Source organism: Lethenteron reissneri, chromosome 61, assembly GCF_015708825.2.
Source record: "Lethenteron reissneri isolate LAM-NWPU_2019-01 chromosome 61, ASM1570882v1, whole genome shotgun sequence".
Classification (NCBI taxonomy): domain Eukaryota; kingdom Metazoa; phylum Chordata; class Hyperoartia; order Petromyzontiformes; family Petromyzontidae; genus Lethenteron; species Lethenteron reissneri.
In genome coordinates this window covers 7,763,781-7,790,989 of record NC_083839.1, presented here as the reverse complement: position 1 = coordinate 7,790,989, position 27,209 = coordinate 7,763,781, and the positions used below count along the sequence as shown (strand labels likewise).

General features: G+C 54.9%; 1 protein-coding gene across 1 annotated transcript in view; it reads left to right on the top strand.

Moving 5' to 3' along the window:
• Window positions 1-671: 671 nt before the first annotated feature.
• LOC133358278 (macrophage mannose receptor 1-like) overlaps window positions 672-27,209 on the top strand; it is a 45,527-nt gene continuing 18,989 nt past the window's right edge. The window contains exons 1-19 of the mRNA XM_061576515.1: window positions 672-769; window positions 2,883-3,347; window positions 3,794-3,964; window positions 5,700-5,864; window positions 6,465-6,578; window positions 7,410-7,562; window positions 9,220-9,393; window positions 9,749-9,912; window positions 11,503-11,607; window positions 17,122-17,237; window positions 18,020-18,168; window positions 18,613-18,833; window positions 19,898-20,025; window positions 20,150-20,237; window positions 20,931-21,075; window positions 22,171-22,209; window positions 24,495-24,661; window positions 25,244-25,311; window positions 25,668-25,768. Of these exons, the coding sequence (XP_061432499.1) occupies window positions 685-769; window positions 2,883-3,347; window positions 3,794-3,964; window positions 5,700-5,864; window positions 6,465-6,578; window positions 7,410-7,562; window positions 9,220-9,393; window positions 9,749-9,912; window positions 11,503-11,607; window positions 17,122-17,237; window positions 18,020-18,168; window positions 18,613-18,833; window positions 19,898-20,025; window positions 20,150-20,237; window positions 20,931-21,075; window positions 22,171-22,209; window positions 24,495-24,661; window positions 25,244-25,311; window positions 25,668-25,768 (2,818 nt within the window). The 5' untranslated portion in view covers window positions 672-684. The remainder of the gene's footprint in view (window positions 770-2,882; window positions 3,348-3,793; window positions 3,965-5,699; window positions 5,865-6,464; window positions 6,579-7,409; window positions 7,563-9,219; window positions 9,394-9,748; window positions 9,913-11,502; window positions 11,608-17,121; window positions 17,238-18,019; window positions 18,169-18,612; window positions 18,834-19,897; window positions 20,026-20,149; window positions 20,238-20,930; window positions 21,076-22,170; window positions 22,210-24,494; window positions 24,662-25,243; window positions 25,312-25,667; window positions 25,769-27,209) is intronic.

Sequence of the window (27,209 nt, the reverse complement as noted above, 5' to 3'; positions counted from 1 at the left end):
CACCACACTCGCCTCCACCACCACCACCACACTCGCCTCCACCACCACCATATCCACCACCACCACACTCGCCTCCACCACCACCACCACCACCACCACCACACTCGCCTCCACCACCACCATATCCACCACCACCACACTCGCCTCCACCACCACCACCACACTCGCCTCCACCACCACCATATCCACCACCACCACCACCACACTCGCCTCCACCACCACCACTACCACCACCATATCCACAACCACCACACTCGCCTCCACCACCACCACACTCGCCTCCACCACCACCACATCCACCACCACCACACTAGCCTCCACCACCACCATATCCACCACCACCACCACACTCGCCTCCATCACCACAACCACAATTGCATCACCGACCGCGCTCTCATCACCAACACCACCTCCATCACCACTTCCTTCATCACCACTTACTGTCCAAAACGATCATCATACATCACTACTAACCAACCTCGGTCACCACCATCACCTCCTTCACCAACACCACTTCAACAACCACCACCATCACAACCCATCTCTCATCTCCGCCATCAGCACCATATCCTCCATTACCACTGCCACCACTGACTGCCTCATCATCCTCTTCCACCACCACCACCGCCACCTCTTTCTCCAGCTCAGGCTGCTGAGTGTGGGAGTGCTGATTTGCTGGAACTCATGGCGCTGGGCATTCCTGCACGCACGCTGCCGCTGCTGCTGCTCCTGCAGCTGCTGCTCGTGCCGGACAGCTCTGCAGGTGACGGTGAGTGAGTGTCCGCTTGCTTTGACTGTGTGGGGAGCGGTGGCGCAGCGGTTAGCGCGCTGCGCTCCGAACCCGCCCACCTGAGTTTAGATTCCCGCTCGGCCTCCCGACGCCAGCGACTGGAATGTCCGAAGCAGTCGCGGGACATCCCCTCGGGCACGACTCCGCAGTCTGCGTCTAGGGGCCGCGCGCGGCTCTCTTCAATGAACGGCTTCGTGGCCGTTATTCAGTCGCGATTCACCGTCTCGCGTTCACCCACAGTGCATTGCGGCTCTTGAACACGCAGACACGAACAGAATTCGAAACAAATGGCTCTTCCTGTTGTCGTTTACCGACCCTATTAAGGGCGGGGGGGGGGGTTAACGAAACTGGATTGTGTGAGGAGCTCCACACATCCTTGAAAGATCGGTGAGCTCCTCCGGCAGGCAAGGCAGGGTTCAGGGGACAGGGTTCTGGAATGCCGCTGATCGAGGAGGAGGAGGAGAACTCTGCCCCAGCGGTTCTTAACTTTGACTGCAGCCTTGCACCCCCTTGCTTCTCAATAAATAAACAATGTGCGATGTTAATACATACGCAGGGTTTTATGAAACAAAGTAAGTTGTTACTTAATTTGTGTTTCGATGGTTTAGCTTCTAAAAAAAGGCCTGGCCACGTCTCGCCCACCCCCAGAAAGGGCATCTCGCTCCTACAGGGGCTGCGTGCACCCCCGGCTATACGAACCGCTGCTCTACACTTTAAGAATCGTACAGGAATCATCAATTCCACATGGCGGTGTAGGATGATGATGATGACGACAGCGACGTCATAGGACACCCATTCTGATGTAATTTGTGACGTAATGAGACAGCCACGTTGGGTGGGGGACCGTCGAGTTGAGTTGTCCTGAGCGGTGCGTGAGTCGTAAACTCGTAATGTGTTACGTGTCGAGGGCCAGGTATGCGAGGGAGAATGTATAGTCGCTGCCTTTCGGTAAAGTCACGTAGAAGGGAAATAATAAAATAATAAAAATAAAACATAATAAAATTCTCACGACGTTTCGGCCAAAACACAAGCAGCCGTCCTCAGGTGAAGAACAGAGCTGTCGGAAAGACAGCGTCCTAATGTAGGACGCTGTCTGTGAATTTTATGATGTTTTTATTATTTTTTTTGTATTTCCCTTCTACGTGACTTTACCGAAAGATCCAATAATACGAATCCCTGCAGTCACGAAAGCTTTAAATCGAAATTTAGTCTCTGCCTTTTTTCTAGAGACCCATAGACCGACATCGTCAACCTCCATCAAGAGGCCGTCCATAAATGACGTCACGCACCTAGGGGGGGGTCAGACATTTGTAACGATGTGTGACGGGGGGGGGGGGTGAGAAATGTGACGTCACATAAAAATGCGCAACTTTAAATAAATATAGAATTGTTATAACAACACTAATTGTTATAACAACACTCCTACAACATCAGAGTGCAGCGCCACATTAAATACGCACTACAATGACAATAGTTTAAAGCGATTTGAAGCATGTTTTATTTTCAAAATGGAAATATGGTTTGGGGGGAGGGGCAGAGCTTTGTGACGTCATATTTGAGGGGGGTCTGACTTTTTGTGAGGCCGTGTAACAAGGGGGGGGGGGGTCAAAAATCGTCCAAAATTGCGTGACGTCATTTATAGACGGCCCCCAAAGACAAAAGCTCGCCTGTAAAGCCTTAAACAGAGCTATCGGGGCAAGTGCCGTTAGCGAGTAGCACCTATTAAAGAATATTCTGGCCCTTTAAGGCTGAGTCAACCTACGGGAGGCCAAGGACCAGTTCACATATTCGCCATTGCTATTGGTCATGAGGAGGAATCGAACTCGGGTGGCCGGGTTCGCAGCGCCAACAACTGCACCACTGCTCCTCACCACCATCAACCCCGTAACCCTCCACAGGTCCTCAGCAGCTCGAGCTCCCCACCTCGTGACCTGCCATCTCTCCACCACCACCCCCATCACCACCACCACCACCACCAACCCCGTAACCCTCCACAGGTCTCAGCAGCTCGAGCTCCCCACCTCGTGACCTCCCATCTCTCCACCACCACCACCCCCACCACCACCCCCACTAACCTCGTAACCCTCCACAGGTCCCAGCAGCTCGACCTTCCAGATCTACAACGCGGCCCACGACCGCTGCCTGGAGGCCAAGGGCTCCACCACGGGGGTGGCGAAGTGCGACGCCGACGCGCCGGCCCAGCGGTGGCAGTGGGGCTCCTCGGCCACCCTCTTCGCCGCCTCCTCCCCGGGCCTGTGCCTCTCGGGGCCCCTCAAGCCCGCCGAGCTCAACCCCGTGGAGCTGGCGCCGTGCGGCGGGCGGCCGGCGGCGGCCGCGGCGACGGCGGCCACGGGGGGCGTAGCGGCCGGCAAGGTCGGCCTCCTGCAAGCCTGGGAGTGCCGCAACGACACGCTGCTGTCGCTGAGCGGAACGGACCTGCACCTGAACTGGCGCGGGACCCAGGGCTCGGTGGCCGTGCTGTTCAGGGGCATGCTGGGGTGGAGCCGCTGGGTGTTGTGGGATACCCGCGACAGTCTTTGCAGCCGCACCTACACGGGTACGTGAACTGTGCTGGGTAGCTCCCGTTTTTCTACTGCCGCTAACCGAGCCGTGCCTACACGGGTACGTGAACTGTGCTGGGTAGCTCCCGCTTTTCTACTGCCGCTAACCGAGCCGTGCCTACACGGGTACAAGAACCGTGCTGGGTAGCTCTGTCGTTTGGTCAATCGATTACCGATGGTGCCATTATTCGACAAATAATCTGTTTCATTCTTCGACGATGACGACACCTAGACTCGCACTGCAGATAGGAATGCAGGCGAAGCACGATAGAAGCCAATGGCAGTAGTAATTATGAATAATAGTAATGACACTGACAGCACAGGTGACATCCAATCAGACGGCTAGTGAATTAATCGCGGGAAGTTCAAGCCGCTGGCAAGTCACAGAGCCCCCTCCCCTCCTTCTCCACCCACCCCCCGTCTGTGACGATCCGCGCCGCAGCCGTCTACACCTTCGAGGGCAACGCCAAGGGGCAGCCGTGCCACGTGCCGTTCCTCTTTGAGGGCACGTGGTACGGGGGCTGCACCACGCAGGGGCGCAAGGACGGCCTCCTATGGTGCGCCACCACCCCCGACTACGGCGAGGGGAAGTGGGGCTTCTGTCCCGTGCCAGGTGAGGGCGGCGTGCCTCCACCCACCACCCCCCCCCCACTTACCCCTCCACCACCCACCCCCCCACCCACCATCCACTGCCCCCCACACACCCCGCTAGGATCGTAGCGATGAGGGCGAGCAGCAGCAGCAGCGGCTTTTGACTGCTGGCCATCGAGCAAACGCAGCGGTCATCGTCATCGCGGGGCGCTTTCAGATGCGCTCCCGCGGTCGCCTGACCGGTTGCCGGAGCGAATGCGCTGTGGTGAGGTCGTTTGCTTTGAGGTCGTTGCGGTGAGGTCGTTGCGGTGAGGTCGTTGCGGTGAGGTCGTTGCGGTGAGGTCGTTGCGGTGAGGTCGTTGCGGTGAGGTCGTTGCGGTGAGGTCGCCCTCGCCGCACGCACAAAGCGCTGGGCCACAAATCGAGCACGACACCTCGCTGCCGATCTCGCCGCGGAGTCATCAACCATCGTCACGCGAAGTCCGCTCATCTTCGCCGCAGCGGCGCTTGACGGACCGTCGGGCTGAGACGCTGGTCGCCGCATCGTCGTCGTCGCGCGGTGCTTCCAGACGCGCTGCTGCGGCCGTCTGGAACGCTGGAGAGCTGTGTGCACTCTTACATCGTCATCTACATTGACAAACTCGGTTTTTTTTTAGAACTGCTTTTTGCGTTTAGTTTGTTGTCTCTCCCCGCACCTCCGATTGGTGCGGTTGGCTGCCGCACTAATCGGAGGAGTTCAACGTGCACACAAAATGCAAACACACCTCGTCAGCATTTACACTATTGGTACCTCATTTGGCTGTAAAAAAATATGATAATTGTTTTTGTTACCCTTTTATCTGGCAACAAAACTGACACCTTTTTTTACGAGGAGTCATGTTTGCATAGACCACAATACCTGCAGTCATAATGCAAACAAAAAACATAACTCTGATAATGTATGCACTGTCCTTGAAGTTGACTCATCCTAAAAAATGTGTTAGTTTTGTTGCCAGATAAAAGGGTGAAAAAAACAATTATCACACCTCGTCAGTCTAACACGTAGGCATTCGCGACGAATATTATCCAAATCAAGACCAAAGGGGGGGGGGGGGGGCGGCGTTTGGTTAGATTGCGTAAATATAAATGCGTCAATCTTGATTTGACGCTTTCCTGACAGCAGGAATCCATACTCTTTGTTTTTTTTCGGTAAAGTCACGTAAAAAAACCAGGGTATAAATGCGTCATGAAACCCACCGCCACCCGACACAGCCAACTGGAAAGGCTGGTCGCGTCAAGAGAAGGTGCCCATTAGTTAGGAGTTCAGCACACACGGGTGTGTGTGTGTGTGAGTGCCGTGACGTTTCGCCTGGTGATTACAACAACAACCACAACCAAAACAACAACCACAACAACCACAGCATCGACCACAACAACCACCACAACATCAACCACAATAACCAAAACCACCACAACATCAACCACAACATACAAACCACAACATCAACCACCAAAACATCAACCACCACAACATCAACCACCACAACATCAACCACAACAACCAAAACAATCACAACATCAACCACATCAACCACAACATCAACCACAACAACCAAAACAACCACATCAACCACCACAACATCAACCACAACAACCAGCCTCATCAGGCAACAGCCTCGTCGCCTGGTTGCGATGATGTGGTCCGACCCCCTCACCGCCCCCCACCGCCCCCCACCGCCCCCACCACCCCCTACCACCCCCACCGCCCCCCACGTCAGACGACTCGTGCGAGCACTTCTGGCAGAAGGACCCCCGCTCCGGCTGGTGCTACCACCTGGCGCTGTCGGCGGCCCTGCCGTGGTACGAGGCCCGCAGCGCGTGCCGCCAGCGCGGGGCCCAGCTGCTGAGCGTGACCCAGCTCCACGAGCAGGCCTTCCTCTCTGGTGAGGGCACCACACGGCAGCCGGCAGTCGTGGAGCGCACTCAAACACAAGCGTGCTAATTGGATGTGCGGTGGATGTGTGTTGAACTTCTTTCGCGTCGTACGTAGCCAACCGTGCCGATCAGAGGTTCGGTGTGTGTATGTTGGACTTCTTTTGCACCGTACGTAGCCAACCTTGACAATCGGAGGTGCGGTGGATGTGTATAAGGTAGGCACTGATAAGGGGTGGACAGGTCTGGGTTCAAGACGTGTCACGGCCAGGGGGGTGGGGGGTGGTGACCGACGGGTCAAGAGCCCCGCGTCCCCGCGGTGGATTCCACCGCTATCGGCCCTGGAGGTCACGGCGGCGGTGCTGGAGGGTGGACTCCACCGCTCGGCCCTGGAGGTCACGGTGGAGGGTGACTCTCGCCGCGTCCCGAGGACGCCGTGGCCACGCGGTGGGAAAACGAAAAAGCGTGGGCGCCGGCAAGAAACGGGAAGCTGAAACCGTCCAGAGGGGGCTCTCGGGGGCGGTGGCGTGAGCAGGGGGATAGGGGGTGGTGCAGAGCTGCTCCTTTGCCTCGCGGTGTCCCGCACGTGACCCTGCGGCGTCTGCGGCCAGGGCTGACGAGCTCGCAGGACAGCACGCTGTGGACGGGCCTCAACGAGCTGGACGAGCGCGGAGGGTGGCAGTGGAGCGACCACCGACCCTTCCGCTATCTCAACTGGAAGGCGGGTGAGTGCGTGGGCGAGCGGGCGGGCGAGTGAGTGCGTGGGTGAGCGAGTGGGCGGGTGAGTGTGTGGATGAGCAGGCGGGTGGGTGAGTGCGTGGGTGAGCGGGCGGGCGGGTGAGTGCGTGGGTGAGCGGGCAGGCGGGTGAGTGCGTGGGCGAGCGGGCGGGTGAGTGCGTGGGTGAGCGAGTGGGCGGGTGAGTGCGTGGGTGAGCGGGCGGGCGGGTGGGTGAGTGGGCGGGCGGGTGAGTGCATGAGTGATTTGTTTAGTGGTTGAGTGGGTGAGTTGTGATGGGTTTAGCGAGTGAGTGGGTGAGTGAGTTGTGATTGGTTTAGTGAGTGAGTTGTGATTGGTTTAGTGAGTGAGTGGGTGAGTTGTGATTGGTTTAGTGAGTGAGTGAGTTGTGATTGGTTTAGCGAGTGAGTGAGTGAGTTGTGATTGGTTTAGCGAAAGAGTGAGTGAGTTGTGATTGGTTTAGCGAGTGAGTGAGTGAGTTGTGATTGGTTTAGCGAGGGAGTGAGTGAGTTGTGATTGGTTTAGCGAGTGAGTAGGTGAGTTGTGATTGGTTTAGCGGGTGAGTGAGTGAGTGAGTTGTGATTGGTTTAGCGAGGGAGTGAGTGAGTTGTGATTGGTTTAGCGGGTGAGTGAGTGAGTGAGTTGTGATTGGTTTAGCGAGTGGGTGAGTGAGTTGTGATTGGTTTAGCGGGTGAGTGAGTGAGTGAGTTGTGATTGGTTTAGCGAGGGAGTGAGTGAGTTGTGATTGGTTTAGCGAGTGAGTAGGTGAGTTGTGATTGGTTTAGCGGGTGAGTGACCTCGCTGTCTCCGCTCCTGCCAGGACACCCCACGGACGAGGAGGATGCCAGTTGTGGCGCCTTCGACGCCTCGGCCCAAGGCCAGTGGGTCACCCTGGCGTGCTCCAAGCGCCTGGGCTTCATCTGCCACAAGACCATCGCCTCTCCCACGCAGCCTCCACCACAGCCAGCCACGGGTAACCACACCACCATCACCACCACACCTACACACGAGGCACCACACCATCACCACCACACTGCACCACACATGGCACCACGCACTACGACACCACCATATCATGCACGACACCACGACACATCATAAAAACTCATTCTCAATCTCGCTCATTCACACACTCAGTATCTCACTCATCCACCCACTCAGTCACTCACCATCTCACTCATCCACCCATCCACTCAATCACCATCTCACTCATCTACCCACTCATTCACTCACCATATCACTCATTCACTCACCATCTCACTCATTTACCCACTCATTAACTCACCATATCACTCATTCACTCACAATATCACTCATCCACCCACTCATTCACTCACCATCTCACTCATCCACCCACTCATTCACTCACCATCTCACTCATCCACCCACTCAGTTACTCACCATCTCACTCATTCACTCACCATATCACTCATCCACCCACTCAGTAACTCACCATCTCACTCATCCACCCACCCATTCACTCATCCACCCACTCAGTCACTCACCATCTCACTCATTCACTCACCATATCACTCATCCACCCACACAGTCACTCACCATCTCACTCATCCACCCACTCATTCACTCACCATCTCACTCATCCACCCACTCAGTTACTCACCATCTCACTCATTCACTCACCATCTCACTCATCCACCCACTCATTCACTCACCATCTCACTCATCCACCCACTCAGTCACTCACCATATCACTCATCCATCCACTCAGTCACTCACCATATCACTCATCCACCAACTCAGTCACTCACCATCACTCATCCACCCACTCAGTCACTCACCATCTCACTCATCCACCCACTCATTCACTCACCATCTCACTCATCCACCCACTCAGTTACTCACCATCTCACTCATTCACTCACCATCTCACTCATCCACCCACTCATTCACTCACCATCTCACTCATCCACCCACTCAGTCACTCACCATATCACTCATCCATCCACTCAGTCACTCACCATATCACTCATCCACCAACTCAGTCACTCACCATCACTCATCCACCCACCCATTCACTCACCATCTCACTCATTCACTCACCATCTCACTCATCCATCCACTCAGTCACTCACCATCTCACTCATCCACCCACTCAGTCACTCACCATATCACTCATCCATCCACTCAGTCACTCACCATATCACTCATCCACCAACTCAGTCACTCACCATCACTCATCCACCCACCCATTCACTCACTATCTCACTCATCCACCCACTCAGTCACTCACCATATCACTCATCCATCCACTCAGTCACTCACCATATCACTCATCCACCAACTCAGTCACTCACCATCACTCATCCACCCACCCATTCACTCACCATCTCACTCATCCACCCACTCATTCACTCACCATCTCACTCATCCACCCACTCAGTCACTCACCATCTCACTCATCCACCCACTCAGTCACTCACCATATCACTCATCCACCCACTCAGTCACTCACCATCTCACTCATTTACTCACCATCTCACTCACCTTCACCACCACCTTCACCACCACCGCCGCCGCCACCACCACCATCACCACCACCACCGTCACCACCACCACCACCACCGCCGCCACCACCACCGCTGCTGCGGCGCTCTCTCTGCGTTGGGCAGGCGCGGGGCCGCGGGGCTGCGGCGCGTCGTGGCTTCCCTACGCGGGCTCCTGCTACCGCCGGGCGGGGAGGCGCGACACGCAGACGCGCGCCCTGGCCGCGTGCCGGCGCGACGGCGGAGACCTCGCCAGCATCCACAGCGCGCGCGAGCTCGAGTTCCTCGCTGCCCAGCTCGGTGAGACCACAGGGTCGGCGGTGGTGGTGGTGGCGGCGGTTGTGTTTAGCGAACGCGAATTTACGGCGGCTGGCCCGTACTCCCACGGACTTAGCCAGTTAGAACTCACACCGAGCCCTAACCACACCACCCAGCCAGACCCCAACCCTAACCACACCACCCAGATCCTAGCACTAACTACACCATCCAGCCAGACCCTAACCACACCAGCCACCAAGATCCTCGCCCTAGCCCAAACCCAACCAGACCCTCGTCCCAACTGCCCTCAACCTGGAACCCCCCCTGCACCAGGAGGAGGGGTGAAGGGCCGAGTTTGTGGTCCGAGTGATGGATGCGTTTGCCGCCCCGTGTGCAGGAGGAGCGGGGGCGGGAGACGTGTGGATCGGCCTTCACGACCGCCGCTCGCTCCTCTCCTACGAGTGGACGGACGACTCGGCGGTGGAGTTCACGCGGTGGAGCCGCTTCGAGCCGAGCGGCGGAGACCGCAGCGGAGAGAACTGCGTGATCATGACGGCCGCGGTAAAAACAACCGCGTCCACTCGGACCACCACCGCCCGCATCCACCCACACCACCACCACCACCACCCGCACCACCACCGCCACAACCCGCACCACCACCACCACCACCCGCACCACCACCGCCACCACCCGCACCACCACCGCCACCACCCGCACCACCACCGCCACCACCCGCACCACCACCGCCACCACCCGCACCACCACCCGCACCACCACCGCCACCACCCGCACCACCACCGCCACCACCCGCACCACCACCGCCACCACCCGCACCACCACCGCCACCACCCGCCCCACCACCGCCACCACCCGCACCACCACCGCCACCACCCGCACCACCACCGCCACCACCCGCACCACCACCGCCACCACCCGCACCACCGCCCGCGTCCACCCGCACCACCACCCGCACCACCACCACCACCACCGCCACCACCCGCACCACCACCGCCACCACCCGCACCACCACCACTCACACCACCGCCACCACCACCGCCACCACCCGCATCCACCTGCACCACCGCCACCACCACCACGACTACCGCAGTCGCCACCGTACGTAGCCAACCGCGCTAATCGGAGGTGCGTGTGTGTGCTTCGTGTGTGTGTGCTGTGTGTGTGCTTCGTGTGTGTACTGTGTGTGTGTGCTGCGTGTGTGTGTGCTGCGTGTGTGCTGTGTGTGTACTGTGTGTGTGTGCTGCGTGTGTGCTTCGTGTGTGTGCTTCGTGTGTGTGTACTGCGTGTGTGTGCTGCGTGTTTGCTGGGTGTGTGTGTACTGCGTGTGTGCTGCGTGTGTGTGCTGCGTGTGTGTGCTGCGTGTGTGTGCTGTGTGTGTGCGCTGTGTGTGCTGCGTGTGTGCTTCGTGTGTGTGCTGCGTGTGTGTGCTGCGTGTGTGTGCTTCGTGTGTGTGCTGCGTATGTGTGCTTCGTGTGTGTGCTTCGTGTGTGTGCTTCGTGTGTGTGCTGCGTGTGTGTGCTGCGTGTGTGTGTGGCGTGTGTGTGACGTGTGTGTGTGCTGCGTGTGTGTGCTTCGTGTGTGTGCTGCGTGTGTGTGCTGCGTGTGTGTGCTGCGTGTGTGTGCTTCGTGTGTGTGCGCTCCGTGTGTGTGCTGCGTGTGTGTGTGCTGCGTGTGTGCTGTGTGTGTACTGTGTGTGTGTGCTGCGTGTGTGCTTCGTGTGTGTGCTTCGTGTGTGTGTACTGCGTGTGTGTGCTGCGTGTTTGCTGGGTGTGTGTGTACTGCGTGTGTGCTGCGTGTGTGTGCTGCGTGTGTGTGCTGCGTGTGTGTGCTGTGTGTGTGCGCTGTGTGTGCTGCGTGTGTGCTTCGTGTGTGTGCTGCGTGTGTGTGCTGCGTGTGTGTGCTTCGTGTGTGTGCTGCGTATGTGTGCTTCGTGTGTGTGCTTCGTGTGTGTGCTTCGTGTGTGTGCTGCGTGTGTGTGCTGCGTATGTGTGCTGCGTGTGTGTGGCGTGTGTGTGACGTGTGTGTGTGCTGCGTGTGTGTGCTTCGTGTGTGTGCTGCGTGTGTGTGCTGCGTGTGTGTGCTTCGTGTGTGTGATGCGTGTGTGTGCTGCGTGTGTGTGCTGCGTGCGTGCAGGAAGGGCGCTGGAACGACACGCAGTGCGACCGCTCCTTTGACTTTGTGTGCAAGAAGGCACCGAGCGAGCCGGAAATCCACGAGCCGGAGCAGGGTTGCAAACCGGTAGCACGCAGCAACACCAACAACCACCACAACAACTACCACAACCACCACCGTCAACCACCAACACCACTGTCAACCACCACCAGCGTCAACCATTGTCAACAACCACCACCACCATCAACCACAATCACTAAGTGGCGGTGACGTCACCACGACGCTTGTGCCAGGCTATGTGCACCTTGAGGCCACGTGAAGTGCCGAACGCCCGCTGGTAGGAAGTCACGGAGCAGACCCAGATGCCACAGGTCGACTGACTGAGACGACTGGCTGATACACCACCTGTGCCCCCTACTGTGCCAACTTGCTGTGTTTTAGCCACCCGGCGCTCCGCTCATTGTTGTGAGCGTCGCTCCTCCGCCCTCCGTTGTTGTTGGAGGGCGACGGCCTCCAACTGCCCAGTAGCGTCCTTCACGAGCCTCCTCCACAGAGGCCGATCTTGACACCGCTGGTACCAGTCATCGGCAAGTCCACTCAGCTCCACATCCTCCTGTACCACATCACTCCATCTCTTCTCTAGCCCGTGCCGCGCCCGTTTAGCCCCCTCGATCCGGCCGAACAAAAGCTGTTTAGGCATGCGGTGGCTAAGCATGCGGGCTACATGGCCCAGCCAATGCAGCCTTGCCTGCCGGAGGAGCTCACCGATGAGACTTTGTCCAGATCTTTCAAGGATGTGTGAGCTCCTCACACAATCCGGCCTGGTTAAACCCAGGATGGATCGTAGGTAGGCCAGCCTAAATGTTTCTAACCGGCGAAGATGTTCCATTAGGGGGGTCCACGTTTCGCGAGCATAGAGAAGGGAGGGAATGACTGTGGCCGAGAAGACCTGAAGCTTTGTGCGGAGTGACAGACCAGGTAGCTTCCACATAGCATTACGCAACCGATTAAAAGATAATGCCGCTCGACTGATTCGGAGTGAGATCTCTGCTTCATCATTAGACCTCGTTTGCCAGTACCAAAATATAATAATAGGGGTTTTCCCCTTTTTTCTGGCAACAAAACTGAAACCTTTTTACAATGAATCATGTGTGCATTAACCACAATACTTGTGGTTAAAATGCAACCAAAAACACACAGCTTGTTTTTTAGCATCGTCTCAATTGGTGCCGTCTCTGGTGTGGACCAATAAGTTTCAAGGACAATGCATATATTATCAGAGTGTGTTTTTGTTTGCATTTTGACTACAAGTATTGTGGTTTATTCAGACATGATTCATTGTAAAAAGGTTTCAGTTTTGTTGCCAGAAAAAGGGGGGAAAACCCTATTATTTTAGACCTCTGCTGTTAAACCGGAGCCGGTTATGAGCACACTGCCCAGGTATGGGAAACTCTCCACAACTGCCCTATCACCAATTGGGAGTTGTGGGGGTGGAGTGTCCGATGGTACAAAATACCCAGGCAGGTGCTTAGTTTTGTTGGGGCTGATGGTATATCCCCACCTCTTAGTGGCAAGCTCCAGGTTCAGCAGCAGCGCCTCCAACTCTTCCTCTGAGTGAGCAGCAATTACCAGATCATCGGCATACATAACATGGTTGAGCAATAGGGAGCCATCCCTTGACCGCACCCGGGCATCGATCAGCCTCCCATTGTATCTGTACCAGATGGAAATTCCTCCAGTACAGCTATTGAAGGCTTCACGAACTACGTGGTCGAAATAGATGTTAAATAATGTGGGAGCCAGAGGACATCCCTGTCGCACCCCAAGGTGTCCAGGGAATGGCTCCGACTCCCGGCCACATAGTTTTACCCGGGCCCGCTCACCATCATGAAGGTCCTTAATGATCATGAGCAGAGGGTGGTATCATAGGCCTTGACCAGGTCAATAAAGCAGAGATGTAGGTCTTGTTGGAATTCCCAACACCTCTGTTGTAGCAAACGGACAGAGAATATGGCATCTGTGTAGGACCACCCTTTCCTGAAACCACATTGAGGCTCCGCAAGCCTCTCCTCAGTGTGCCTGGCAAGACGATGTTGAATAATCCATGCCAGAACCTTTCCCGGCACACTGAGGAGTGAGATGCCCCTGTAGTTGTTACAGTCTGTGCGGTCCACCTTCTTAAAGAGGGGGACCACCAGGGCATCCTTACAATCCTGTGGAACCCGTCCAGTGGTCCGGACTGTTATTATGATGTCATGTAGGGCAGTCTGTGCACAAACGCCACCCTCCCTCAGCATTTTGCTTTGGAGATCATCTCAGCCCGGTGCCTTTCCTGGTCTCAGACTCTGGATCACCTTTAGTACTTCCTTAACAGATGGCACCTCAGCCAGCCACTCACAGGGGGTGACTTCCTCTTCCAATATTTGAGACACCGTAGCCTCAGCAGGGTCATCCCCACTTTGTTCCACGTTATCCAGGCTGATGTCCCCTCCCCCAGGACCTCACAGAAATGCTCAGCAAATCTGCAAACCTGTTCCTAGGAGTCGGAGATTGGATCACCAATCTTTCCCCTAATGATGGTGTAATAAACCTCTTGGAGACGGCTTGTGGAATCGGTCCTTTTATTTCACTTCTTCAGTTCACAAACACTCAACGTTGCTGGCAGGCAACGGGAAGCGGGCAGACAGCCACAAGAGACGCACCGCCACTTGGCACCCGGAGCTCCGCTCGCGCGTGGCCCCTCTCTCTCTCTTCGTTCCGTGTCTGACCACGTGTCTCTGATCTCTCCCCTTATTTAACGCCTGGGTCACGTGGTACACTCCCGCCAATCCTTAATAGCTTGCGGCGAATGTTCCAGATTCCCCATCAACTCCCAGGACCACGCCCTTTACTTGTCTTCCCATTGGCTGAGGCCAAGACCAGCAGAACTAATCACCCTAGCTGACATCCCGTGATCACGCCGAGGCCATGCTCCCAGGCTCTCCCCCCATTGGCTGTAGAGCAGGACCGGCAGAGCCGATCACCACGTGAGCCGGACATAGGCTCTTATTACAATGGTAATAGGTGTGGCACTGCAGATTACTTTTTTTATGGAATTAAAGAGCGAATTGTGATCGCGGGCCATTGAGGCAGACTCCATCTCCTCAGCAACCTGCGACCACCACCCATCCTTGCAGCACCTCACGGCTCTCCGAACCTCCGAGCGAAGGCTTCGGTAAGCCTCCTCATTCTCTGACATGGGATGCTGTAGCCGATGAGAGTGGGCCTGTCACTTTTTCTCAGCCAGCTTGAACACCTCATCTGTCAGCCAGGGTTTCTGGGTAGATCTGGACCATGTAACTAAAGTAGCCATTGCAGCTGCATGAGCCACAGTCCTAAACCTCGCCCATTTCCCCTCGACATCAGGAGGAGTGGGGGACGATGGCAACCCCAGCCGCAAGCGATGATTCAATTCTCGCTTGCAACTTTTATCAGCTAGCTGAGACCATGCCACTAAGGGTTTGAATGGGGTCCTGGGTGTACACCCACCACTGGAGTGGAAGAATGGCAAGCGCATCTTACATATGACAAGTCGATGGTCAGTGGGCAGATCAGCTCCACGGTAGGTCCTGGTGTCAAGGACATGGGCCTGCATCCGCTGTTCCGTCACTATGTAGTCCAGCAGATGTTCTTGCTTGGACCTGGCATGCATCCATCATGTTGTGTGGATGCGTCAATGCCAGAACAGCGTGTTGGTAATTTCAAGCCCATGAGCTGCACAAAAATCTAGCAGCATCTTGCCGTCGTTATTGAGCTGATCTGGCCCATGCCTTCCAATCATTCCAGACCAGGTGCCAGCATCATGACCAACTTGGGCATTGAAGTCACCCAACAAGATGACTCTATCCCGAGGGGCCACTTTAGCTAGCACCTGTGACAGGAGGTCATAGAAGGCATCTGACTCATCGGTCTTGCCTGCATCCCTCCACGGATGTTCGTCTTCGTTGGGGGCATAAGTAATCACAACCATGACTCCTCGCCTCCGGTTGATGGGAAGGCGAGCCCAAAGTAGCCTGGGGCTTACAGCTTCCCACACCTCACCGCCACGCTCCCACGCCCCCTTCATTCTTTTGTTCAGAAGAAGAGCCACTCCCTGTTGTTTGGCAGTCTCCTGCCCCGAGAAAAGGACTGTCCACCCGTCATGGTGGCAGGACCCAGAGCCGGTCCACCGGACCTCCTGAATACCACAGAGATCCAGCTCCCGACAGAGGAGTGGCAGCCTTTCCTCCGCAGTGAGCGTTCAAACATTCCACGTGGCCACACATAGTGATTTTTTGTTGTTTCTGGAGGAGCCCTGAGGGTGAAGATTCAGTCTCCTGGTTCCGCCAAATGGGGTTTGGCCAGGAGACAATTTTGTCGTCGTGGTTTAGTGGTAATTAATTGAAGCTGGAGGGGTTACCAGTCCCTCGCACCCGTCCAGAGCCCCCATTTGGCCGCTGTGGTGGTTACAAACGCCATGAGGGGAAAGGCCAATCGGAATTGGCCCTCCCCCCACAGCACTGCCCACGACAGCGTTGCCCATCCGGCACCACGAGGAGGTAGGGGGTTGTTTTGCCGCACCACCACCACCGTCAACCACCACCACCGTCAGCACCGACGGCCATCCGCAGCCTCCACCATCAACATCAGCAGCACTTCAGCTGATACAGCGACAACATCCATCCGTCAAAATTGACCACCAACCATCATCACCACGCAGCTGAGACATAACATCAACAACTACCACCAAATGCCTGGTACAATTACTGTGGTCACATCACCTAGCGATCAATGTTCATGTGGTTGATGCTGTTGATGTTGTTATTATTGTTGATGATGTTATAGATGTTGTTATTGATGTTGTTGATGACGATGTTCTTGTTGATTATGATGTTGTTGTAGATGATGTTGTTGATGATGAGGTTGTTGATGATGATGAGGTTGTTGATGATGATGACGACGAGGTTGTTGATGATGATTATGTTGTTGTTGATGATGTTGTTGTTGATGTTGTTGTTGATGATGAGATTGTTGATGATGATGAGGTTGTTGATGATGATGATGACGAGATTGTCGATGATGATGTTGTTAATGATGTTGTTGATGTTGTTGATGATGTTGTTGATGATGAGATTGTTGATGATGATGAAGTTGTTGATGATGATGACGACGAGGTTGTTGATGATGATGTTGTTGTTAATGTTGTTGTTGATGATGTTGTTGTTGATGATGTTGTTGATTATGTTGTTGTCGATGATGTTGTTGTTGATGATGTTGTTGTTGATGATGTTGATGTTGTTGTTGTTGATGATGTTGTTGATGTTGTTGATGATTGATGTTGTTGTTGTTGATGTTGTTGATGATGTTGTTGTTGTTGATGATGTGTTGATGATGTGTTGATGATGATGTTGTTGTTGTTGATGATGTTGTTGATGTTGTTGATGATGATGTTGTTGTTGATGATGTTGTTGATGTTGTTGTTGATGTTGTTGTTGATGTTGTTGTTGATGATGTTGTTGTTGATGATGTTGATGTTGTTGATGATGTTGTTGATGTTGTTGTTGTTGATGTTGTTGTTGATGATGTTGATGATGTTGTTGATGTTGTTGACGTTGTGCGCAGGGCTGGAAGCGCTTCCTCTCCGCGTGCTTTGTGTTTGAAGCGGCGCCCCGGAGCCACGCTGACGCCGTCGCTCGCTGCGCATCTCAGGGGGCGGCACTCGCCAGCGTCCACGACCGGTGCCTCGTCGTCGCCCTCGTCATCATCGTCACGATCATCACCGCACTCATCATCATCGTAATCATCACGATCATCGCCATCATCATCATCGCCCTCATCATCATTATAATCATCACGATCATAATCGGCCTCATCATCACGATCATCACGATCATCACCGCCCTCATCATCATCGTAATCATCACGATCATCATCGCCCTCATCATCATCATCACGATCATCATCGCCCTCATCATCACGATCATCACGATCATCATCGCCTTCATCATAATCATCACGATCATCACCACCCTCATCATCATCATAATCATCACGATCATCATCGCCCTCATCATCACAATCATCACGATCATCATCGCCCTCATCATCATTATCATCACGATCGTCATCATTGTCATCATTATAATCATCGTCGCATCATCGTCAGCCACGCGTTACGCACAACGGCGCGTGTCGCGTTACGACTAGTGCCGTTGGCTACGTACGGTGCGAAAGAAGTTCAGCGCATACGTAGCGTACGTACGTGGGGAGCGGTGGTCGTAGCGGTTAGCGCACTGCCCCTACGAACTTCGGCGACCCGAGTCCGGTTTTCCGCTCGCGACCGACACCGGTGACGATTATCCAAATGGGTCGCCCGGTTTGTTTCGTGTAAAACATCGCCGCCGGGGAGACACAGGCGGCCGGGTGTTGCAGCATTCGCCGGCCTTCGTTAGATGCTCACTGACGGCACTTGCCCCAACGCACCAGCGGAGGCTACACGGGGGATCTTTGCCTTGGCTAGGTTCGAGCAGGCGTTCATCACCAGCCAAATCGGCCTGGGCTCGCTGGGCTCCTATTGGCTGGGCCTGAGCGACGTCGACCAACCAGGGACCTTCAGGTGGCTCGACGGAAGGCCGGTGACCTACACACACTGGGGAGTCAACCAGCCAGGTAGCCCGCTCACGCGCTTGTTGCGGTTGTTGTGGGTGTTGCGGTTGTTGTGGTTGTTGTGGTTGATGCGGTTGTTGCGGTTGTTGTGGTTGTTGCGGTTGTTGCGGTTGTTGTGGTTGCTGCGGTTGTTGTGGTTGTTGTGGTTGTTGCGGTTGGTGTGGTTGTTGTGGTTGCTGCGGTTGTTGCGGTTGTTGTGGTTGTTGCGGTTGTTGCGGTTGTTGCAGTTGTTGTGGTTGCTGCGGTTGTTGCGGTTGTTGTGGTTATTGTGGTTATTGTGGTTGTTGTGGTTGTTGCGGTTGCTGCGGTTGTTGCGGTTGCTGCGGTTGTTGTGGTTATTGTAGTTTCAAGGCCACGAGGCCGGGGCTGTGTTGACGATGGTTGTGGTTGTAGTGGTTGTTGTTGTAGTGGTTGTTGTAGTTGTGGTTGTTGTTGTTGCGGCTGCAGGCGGCGATGCGGCGGGCTGCGTGGTGGTGGAGGCCGGCACCACGGCCGCGGGGCTGTGGAGCGTCAGGAACTGCACGCGCGGAAGGGCCGGCGCCGCGTGCCGGGGCCTCCCGCAGGGGGTCACGGCCCCCCCGCCCCCCACCCCGCCCGGCCCCACCCCCACCCCCCTGCCCTGCGCCGTCGGGTGGACGACGTTGGGCAACCACGAGTACTGCTACCAGGCAAGGCCTCGTCACCTCGTCGTCGTCATCGTCGTCATCATCGTCGTCATCACGTCGTCATCGTCACGTCGTTATAATGCTCATTAACATGACCGATCGTCATCATCATCATCGTCGTCGTCGTCGTCATCGTCGTCATCGTCATCATCGTCGTCATCATCGTCGTCATCGTCATCACGTCGTTATCGTCACGTCGTCATAATGCTCATTAACATGACCGATCGTCATCATCATCATTGTCACATCATCCTCACAAACGTCGTCGTCATCGTCGTCGTGATCATCTTCATCGACAAGGTGTACTGCTTACCAGGCATACGCCATCGTCATCAACGTCATCTGCATCATCATCATCATCGCCATCATCTACTACGCATATGATTACCGAGCATGATGTCATCATCATCATCGTTTACATCATCACCACTCCACTCCACTCAACACTCAGCTACAGCTCAGCACCCCCCCCCCCCTCCGGCTCACCCCCTCCCACCCCTCGCTCACCCACCCACCCCCCGCTCACCCCCCCCCCACTCACCCTACCCCCCACCCCCCCCACCCCCCCCACTCACCCCCCCCCCCCACTCACCTTCCCCACTCACCTTCCCCACTCACCCACCCCCCGCTCACCCCCCCACTCACCCCCCCCCACTCACCCCCCACCCCCCGCTCACCCCCCACCCCCCGCTCACCCCCCCCCTACTCACCTTCCCCACTCACCTTCCCCACTCACCCCCCACCCCCCGCTCACCCCCCCCCCCCACTCACCTTCCCCACTCACCCTCTACCGCCCGCTCACCCCCCACCCCCCGCTCACCCCCCCCCCCACTCACCTTCCCCACTCACCCCCCACCCCGCTCACCCCCCCCCCCTGTTCACCCCCGCCCACTCACCAACCACCCCCCGCTCACCCCCCCCCCCCGCTCACCCCCCCCCACCCCCCGCTGACCCCCCCCCACTCACCCCCCCGCTCACCCCCCCCCCGCTCACCCCCTCCCACTCACCCCCCCCCACTCACCCCCCCCCGCTCACCCTCCCCCGCTCACCCCCCCGCCCTGCTGCAGCTGAACTTCGTGCGTCTGCAAGGGCGCCGCACGTGGGCCGAGTCTCGTGAGCACTGCCGCCAGCAGGGCGCCGACCTGCTGAGCTTGCACGACCGCTCGGAGGCCATCCTGCTGCACAAGATCTCCAGGTGGGCCCCGGGGCCCACGCACCGGGGGGGGGGGGGGGGCCTGTCGATGGCGTCGTCGTCGTTGTTGTCGCTGATTCTTTTTGTTGATTGTTTTTGTTGATTGTTGTTGATTTGCTGCGACAAGGCGTCAGCCGTTTCCAGATACCCACTACTGGATCGGCCTCAATAGCCTGGACCCGGACAAGGGCTTCGTGTGGAGCGACGGCACGCCGGTGAGCGCGCGGCCGGCGCACTCGCGCTCACCAATTCGCTCACCCAGTCGCTCTGCCACCCGCTCGCCCGCTCACCCAGTCGCTCTGCCACCCGCTCACCCGCTCACCCAGTCGCTCTGCCACCCGCTCACCCGCTCACCCACGCGCTCGCCGCACTGCAGGTCGCAACACTTGTCTCTCTCTCTCTCTCTGCTTCTACCACTCGCTCTGCTCCCCACTTGGAATTTCTCTCTCCTCCCATCGTCGTGATTGTCGTCGTCATCGTCACTGTCATCGTCATTGTGGTCATTGTTGTCGTCATCGTCGTCATTGCGGTCATTGTTGTCGTCATTGTCGTAATTGTCGTCATTATCGTCATCATTGTCAGTATCGTCATCATTGTCGTTGTCGTCATTGTCGTCGTCGTCGTCGTCGTCATTGTCATTGTCGTCATTGTCGTTGTCATCATTGTCGTTGTCGTCATCGTCGTCGTCATCATCGTCATCGTCGTCATCGTCGTTATCGTCGTCATCGTCGTCATTGTCGTCATCTTCATCACCATCATCGTCGTCGTCTGCGTCTCCCAAAAAAACAAAAATGACCCTCGCCCCAATTTAAACGGAGCAGCGCCGCCTTCTTCTAACTCGCACTGCTTGCCCCCTGCTCTCCCCGCTTGTTTGTCGGCCGCCCCCGTGGGGCCCTCCCGTGGCCCAGGTGTCGTTCAAGAACTGGGGGCGCGGGGAGCCCAACAACTACGGCAACACGGAGCACTGCGGCGAGGCGAATCGGGGCTGGGCCTCCGAGTGGAACGACATCGACTGCAACGCGTTCATGAACTGGGTGTGCAAGGTGGCACGAGGTGAGCCTGGGTGGGGGGTCGGGGGGTGGGTGGTGGGGGCGGTGGGTGGGGGGAGCCAGGATTGAGAAGGAGATGTACGAAACGTGGACCCCCCCCCATAATGGAACATCTTTGCCGGTTAAAACATTCTGGCTGGCCTGTCTACCTTCCATCCTGGGTGGAACCAGGCTGGAGTGTGTGATGAGCTCACAAATCCTTGAAAGATCTGGACAAAGTCCCATCGGTGAGCTCCTCTGGCAGGCAAGGCTGTGTTGGCTGGGTCATGTAGCCCGCATGCCCAGCCACCGCATGCCTAAACAGCTTTTGTTCGGCCGGATCAAGGGGCCTAAACGGGCGTGGCACAGGCTAGAGATGAGATGGAGTGATGTGGTACAAGAGGACGTAAGAGCTGAGTGGATTTACCGATAACTGGTACCAGCGGTGTCAAGATCGGCCTCTGTAGAGGAGGCTCGTGAAGGACGCTACTGGGCAGTTGGAGGCAGTCACCCTCCAGCAACAACGGAGGGCGGAGGAGCGACGCTCACAACAACGAGCGGAGCGCTTGGCAGCTAGAACACAGCAAGTTGGCACAGTAGGGGGCCAGGTGGTGCATCGTCCAGTCATCTCGGTTAGTCAACCCGTGGCACCTGGGTCTATCCCGTGATCTCCTGCCAGCGGGCATTCGACACTTTACGTGCCCTTGACGTGCACATGGCCTGGCACAAGCGCCGTGGTGACGTTACCGCCACTTAGTGGTAAATGGCGGTTGTTGTTGTTGTACGTGCATGGGGAGCGGTGATGCTGCTGTTAGCGCGCCGCGCTACGAACCCGGCGACCCGAGTTCGATTCCCGCTCACGGCCAACACCGGTGACGATTATCTGAACCGGTCCTGGGCCTCCCCTAGATCCACTCAGCCTCTAATGAGTACCTGGTGATGGTGTGTAAAAACATCGCCACTTTCGGGAGACAAAGGCGGCCGGGCGTGGTGCTGGCCACCAACCCCCTTCGTGTGCCGTGCCCGCCTCCATAGGTGCTGCTTGCTTAGCAGCACTTTCCCCGCCAGTCTGTCAAGGCTATACGGGGGATCTTTGTCTTGTCCTTTGTTGTTGTTGCAGGCGTTGCTGTGAAGCCACCGCCGACAGAGCCGGCCCCAGGTGAGAGGGCTCCTCCTTTCGACCTCAACTTTCTACTGCTGATGTTTCACACGCACACAAAGACAACGATCCCCCGTGTAGCCTCAACAGACTGTTGGGGCAAGTGCTGTTAGCGAGTGCCTATGAAGGCCGGCACGGCACACGAGGGGGTGGGTGGCCAACACCACGTCCGGCCGCCTTTGTCTTCCCAGTGACGATGTTTACACGCTGTGCCAGGTACTCATTTGAGGCTGAGTCGACCTCGGGGAGGCCCAGGACCGGTTCAGATAATTGTCACTGGTGTTGGCCGTAAGTGGGAATCGAACCCGGGTCGCCGGGTTTGTAGCGCAGCGCGCTAACACATACACGCACATACACGCACATACACACACGCACACATACACACACACATACACACACACACGCATGATCCTGTGAAAACCAAATCTGTTATAATCCATAATAGAGGCTTGTTTGGCTTAGATCGCGTAAATATATAAATGTGTCGTTAGACCACCACCCGACACAGCCAACTCGTAAGGGTTGTCACGTAAACAGAACGTGCCAATTCGTCACTAGTACAGCACACGTGTATAGTGTAGTGTATAGTAGTGTATAGTGTAGTGTATAGTGTAGTGTATAGTAGTGTATAGTGTAGTGTATAGTGTCGTGTATAGTCGTGTATAGTGTAGTGTATAGTGTAGCGTATAGTGTAGTGTATAGTCGTGTATAGTGTAGTGTATAGTAATGTATAGTGTAGTGTATAGTCGTGTGTAGCGTAATGTATAGTGTAGTGTATAGTGTCGTGTATAGTCGTGTATAGTGTAGTGTATAGTGTAGTGTATAGTCGTGTATAGTGTAGTGTATAGTGTAGTGTATAGTGTAGTGTATAGTAGTGTATAGTGTAGTGTATAGTGTAGTGTACTAGTACAGCACTAACCGGTGTGTTGGAGAGCCAAGCGACAACATTTACAATCTGAGCAGCGCGACGTTTCGCCAGTAACTACAACCAGCTTCATCAGGCGACAGCCAGATCTGTGGAGAAGTCCACCTGTTCGAAAAAAGCCTGCGTGTTACACTGACCAAAGATTTTGTTGTCGTCATTATTATTGTTGTTATTGTTGTTGATATTGTTCTTATTGTTGTTGTTGTAGTTGTTGTTATAATTGTTGTTATAATAGTTGTTGTTATTATTGTTGTTATAATTGTTGTTGTTATTGGTGTTGTTATTGTTGGTATTATTGTTATTATTGTTGTTGTTATTATTGTTGGTGTTGTTATTCTTGTTGTTATTATTGTTGGTGTTGTAATTGTTATTCGGACTCTGTCTTCTCGACAGACCTGTTCTTCATCTGAGGACGGCTGCTTGAGTTGTGGCCGAAACGTTCGTGAGAAAAGGGAAATAATAAAATAATAAAAATAAAACATAATAAAAAAAAATTTTCACTGTGAGAATTAATAAGACATAATAAAATAAAATTTTCACTGTGAGAATTAATAAAACATCTGTATATATAAAATCGCAAATCTGTCTGTCTGTCTGTGTGTCGCCGGACCATACGCAGTTTCATTGGATGGCGGTTGCCCCTGGCAACGGGTAGCGACGCATTCGCTGCGGGGTGGACGCCATTTTTAATTTCCGTTAAAAATATGCGCACGCATTACCACGCGACTCTGAGGTAAATTCATCAAAGTTTCACGTCCTCTTCACTCCCCCCCCACCCCAATGTGTGCAATTACTATTATAGGGTCGGTAGATAATAAAATTATAGCGATTAGACAGTATTATTGTAGCGCGGGGGGGGGGGGGGAACGGCACCCGTACCCAGCCTCAGCCGGGTGGGCAATTTAGGCGAGGCCGGAGGCTCTGCACGGTACTAGGCCTCGACACCCCACCACACTATAGGCCGTACATATTACTGCACAGCGGCCGAGGAGATCGTGGCTGGGGGGGGGGCAGGGGTAGCAGCCCATCTGTGTATATATGTAAGGTTATTAAGAAATATATTTTTCATCCGGGCAACGCCGGGTACTTATGCTAGTAATAAAATAAAATTCTCACTATGAGAATTTTATTTTATTGTTTTTTTATAATTATTTTATTATTTCCATTCTATGTGACTTTACCGAAAGAACCAAGAAGATTATTGTTGTTTTTGTTATTATTGTTGGTGTTGTTATTGTTATTATTATTGTTGTTACTATTGTTATTGTTATTATTGTTGTTGTTATTGCTGTTGTTATTATTGTTATTATTGTTGTCGTCATTACGTTTTACCCCCCTTACTCCGCGTGCCGCAACGCAGCGCCGGGGCCGTTGGGGTCTCAGTGGGTGGTGCGTGGCGAGGTGGAGTACCTCCTCAACGACTCGCTGAAGCTGCCCTTCGTGCCGGCGCGGGCAGCCTGCCGGAGCCTCGGCGGCGAGCTCGCCTCCATCGCTGACAAAGAGGAGTGGTTCTTCCTCTATCGGAAGGTGACCCGCCGCTCACGCTGCCGCTCACGGCGCTGGTGATGCTGATGCTTTCTGCTGATGCTGCCGGCGATGATGCTGCTGCTGATGATGCTGCTACTGATGATGCTGTCGGTGATGATGATGATGCACTCACACACTCCGTCAATAACCCACTCACCTACCCACCGGCTCACACACACAATCAATCACTCACTCACTTTCTCACCCACTCACAAACTAAAACACTCACCATCTCACTCACCCACTCACTCACTCAGCACCCCACTCCATCAATCCCCCACTCTACTCCCACCATCTCACTCACCCACTCGGCACCCCACTCAATCAATCCCCCACTCTACCCTACCATCTCACTCACCCACTCACTCACTCGGCATGCTACTCCATCAATCCCCCACTCTACCCCCACCATCTCACTCACCCACCCACTCGGCATCCCACTCAATCAATCCCCCACTCACCCCACCAGCGGGGGGGTGAGCAGGGGGGTGGTGAGCGGGGGGGGGGTGAGCGGGGGGGGGGGTGAGCGGGGGGGTTGTGAGCGGGGGGGTTACCTTTGCCCCTTCTTCTTCTGCTGCGTAGGTGGCGAGGATGGCGCGTGACGAGCAGTGGTACATCGGCCTGGAGCTCGGCATTGAACGGAGACCTCGGTGAGTTGGCGCCACACCGGGGGGCCGCACCTGCGAAGGCCCACACGGCGCACGAGGGGGGCGGGTGGTCGGCGCCACGCCCGGCCGCCTTTGTCTCCCCCGGTGCTGATGTTGTACGCGGCGTGCACCGGGTACTCATCTGAGGCTGAGTTTGACCGTCGTTGATGTTGTTGTTGTCACAGCTGGGGGAATGGTACTCCCGTCTTGTGGTAGAGTTGATGTTGTTGTTGATGTTGTTGTTGTTGTCACAGCTGGGTGGATGGAACTCCCGTCACGTGTGAGAGTTGTTGTTGTTGTTGTCACAGTTAGGTGGATGGAACTCCCATCACGTTTGAGAGTTTTTGTTGTTGTCACAGCTGGGTGGATGGAACTCCCATCACGTTTGAGAATTGGGCTCACAACGAGCCCAACGACGCCAACATGGAGGAGAGCTGCGGCACGATGTACTCCAGGAACGGTAAGAGATCAACACTCTGCACCTACGCCGCCTGTCCCCCGAGCCAGCGCTTACCCGTCCGTCGTTGTTGGGGGGCGACGATCATGGTGATGACGACGATGATGATGGCGATGGCGATAGGGATGACGATGATGATGATGACGATGATGATGACGATGACAATGATGACGACGATCATGATGGTGATGAGGATGACGATGGTGATGACGACGACGATGGTGATGACGACGACGATGATGATGACGATGACGACGATGACGATAATGATGACAATGATGATGCTGGTGATGACGACGATGATGGTGACGACGACGATAATGATGACAACGATGATGACGATGATGACGGTGATGATGATGACGACAACGATGATGTTGATGACGATAATGATGACAACGATGATGACGATGAAGGAAGAGTAGGTCCAAAATGACCCTATGGCGGAGTCACCCTCTGGAGCCCCCTCTCAGTTGAGGCCTCCCTCGCAGCGGCACTGTGGTGGCTAGGAGATGTTAACTACCTCGCCTGGTGTACAGGAGGTCGTGGGTTCGATCCCAACCCTGACACCTACTGCTGTATATTTGGAGTTTGCGTGTCTCTCTTTCATCATCATCACAGTGGCTAGGAGATGTTAACTACCTCGCCTGGTGTACAGGAGGTCGTGGGTTCGATCCCGACCCCTGATGCCTGCTGCTGTATATTTGGAGTTTGCGTGTCTCTCTCTCATCATCATCATCATCACGGTGGCTAGGAGATGTTAACTACCTCGCCTGATATACAGGAGGTCGTGGATTCTATCCCGACCCTGACGCCTGCTGCTGTATATTTGGAGTCTGCGTGTCTCTCTTCCCGTGGACGCATGGATTTCTCTCCGTGGTCCTGTGGGGTTTTTTCCCCCTCCACATTCACGATCAACAAAATTCACGTTTTGAGATCATTTGGCCGACAATACATTTCCACGCGATGATAAAGCCCGCTCCGTTGAGCCACCATCGATTTGTGACAGCCAGGTCGCTTCTGCAAAAGGAGCTCTGCATACTCGTTGGTTCTTTCGGTAAAGTCACGTAGGTGAAAAATAAAATAAATTAAATCACGACGTATTCTTAGGTTTTTTCGGTAAAGTCACGTAGGTAAAACATCAAAATTAATAAAAATAAAATAAAGATCACGAAACGTCGTGATCTTTATTTTATTTTATTTTCATTAATTTTGATGTTTTACCTACGTGACTTTACTGAAAAAACCTAAGAATATGAATCCTTGCAGTCACGAAAGCTTCAAATCTAGAATTAAATCACGACGTTTCGGGCGCAACACAAGCGTCCGTCATCAGGTGGGACAACCACAGCAAGAAACAATTGCTGAAGTGGGCAAAAGGGTTGCGGTAACAAGAGGCTATATAGGTAAGAGGGGGGGGGGGGAGTCAGGGAGGAGAGATAGA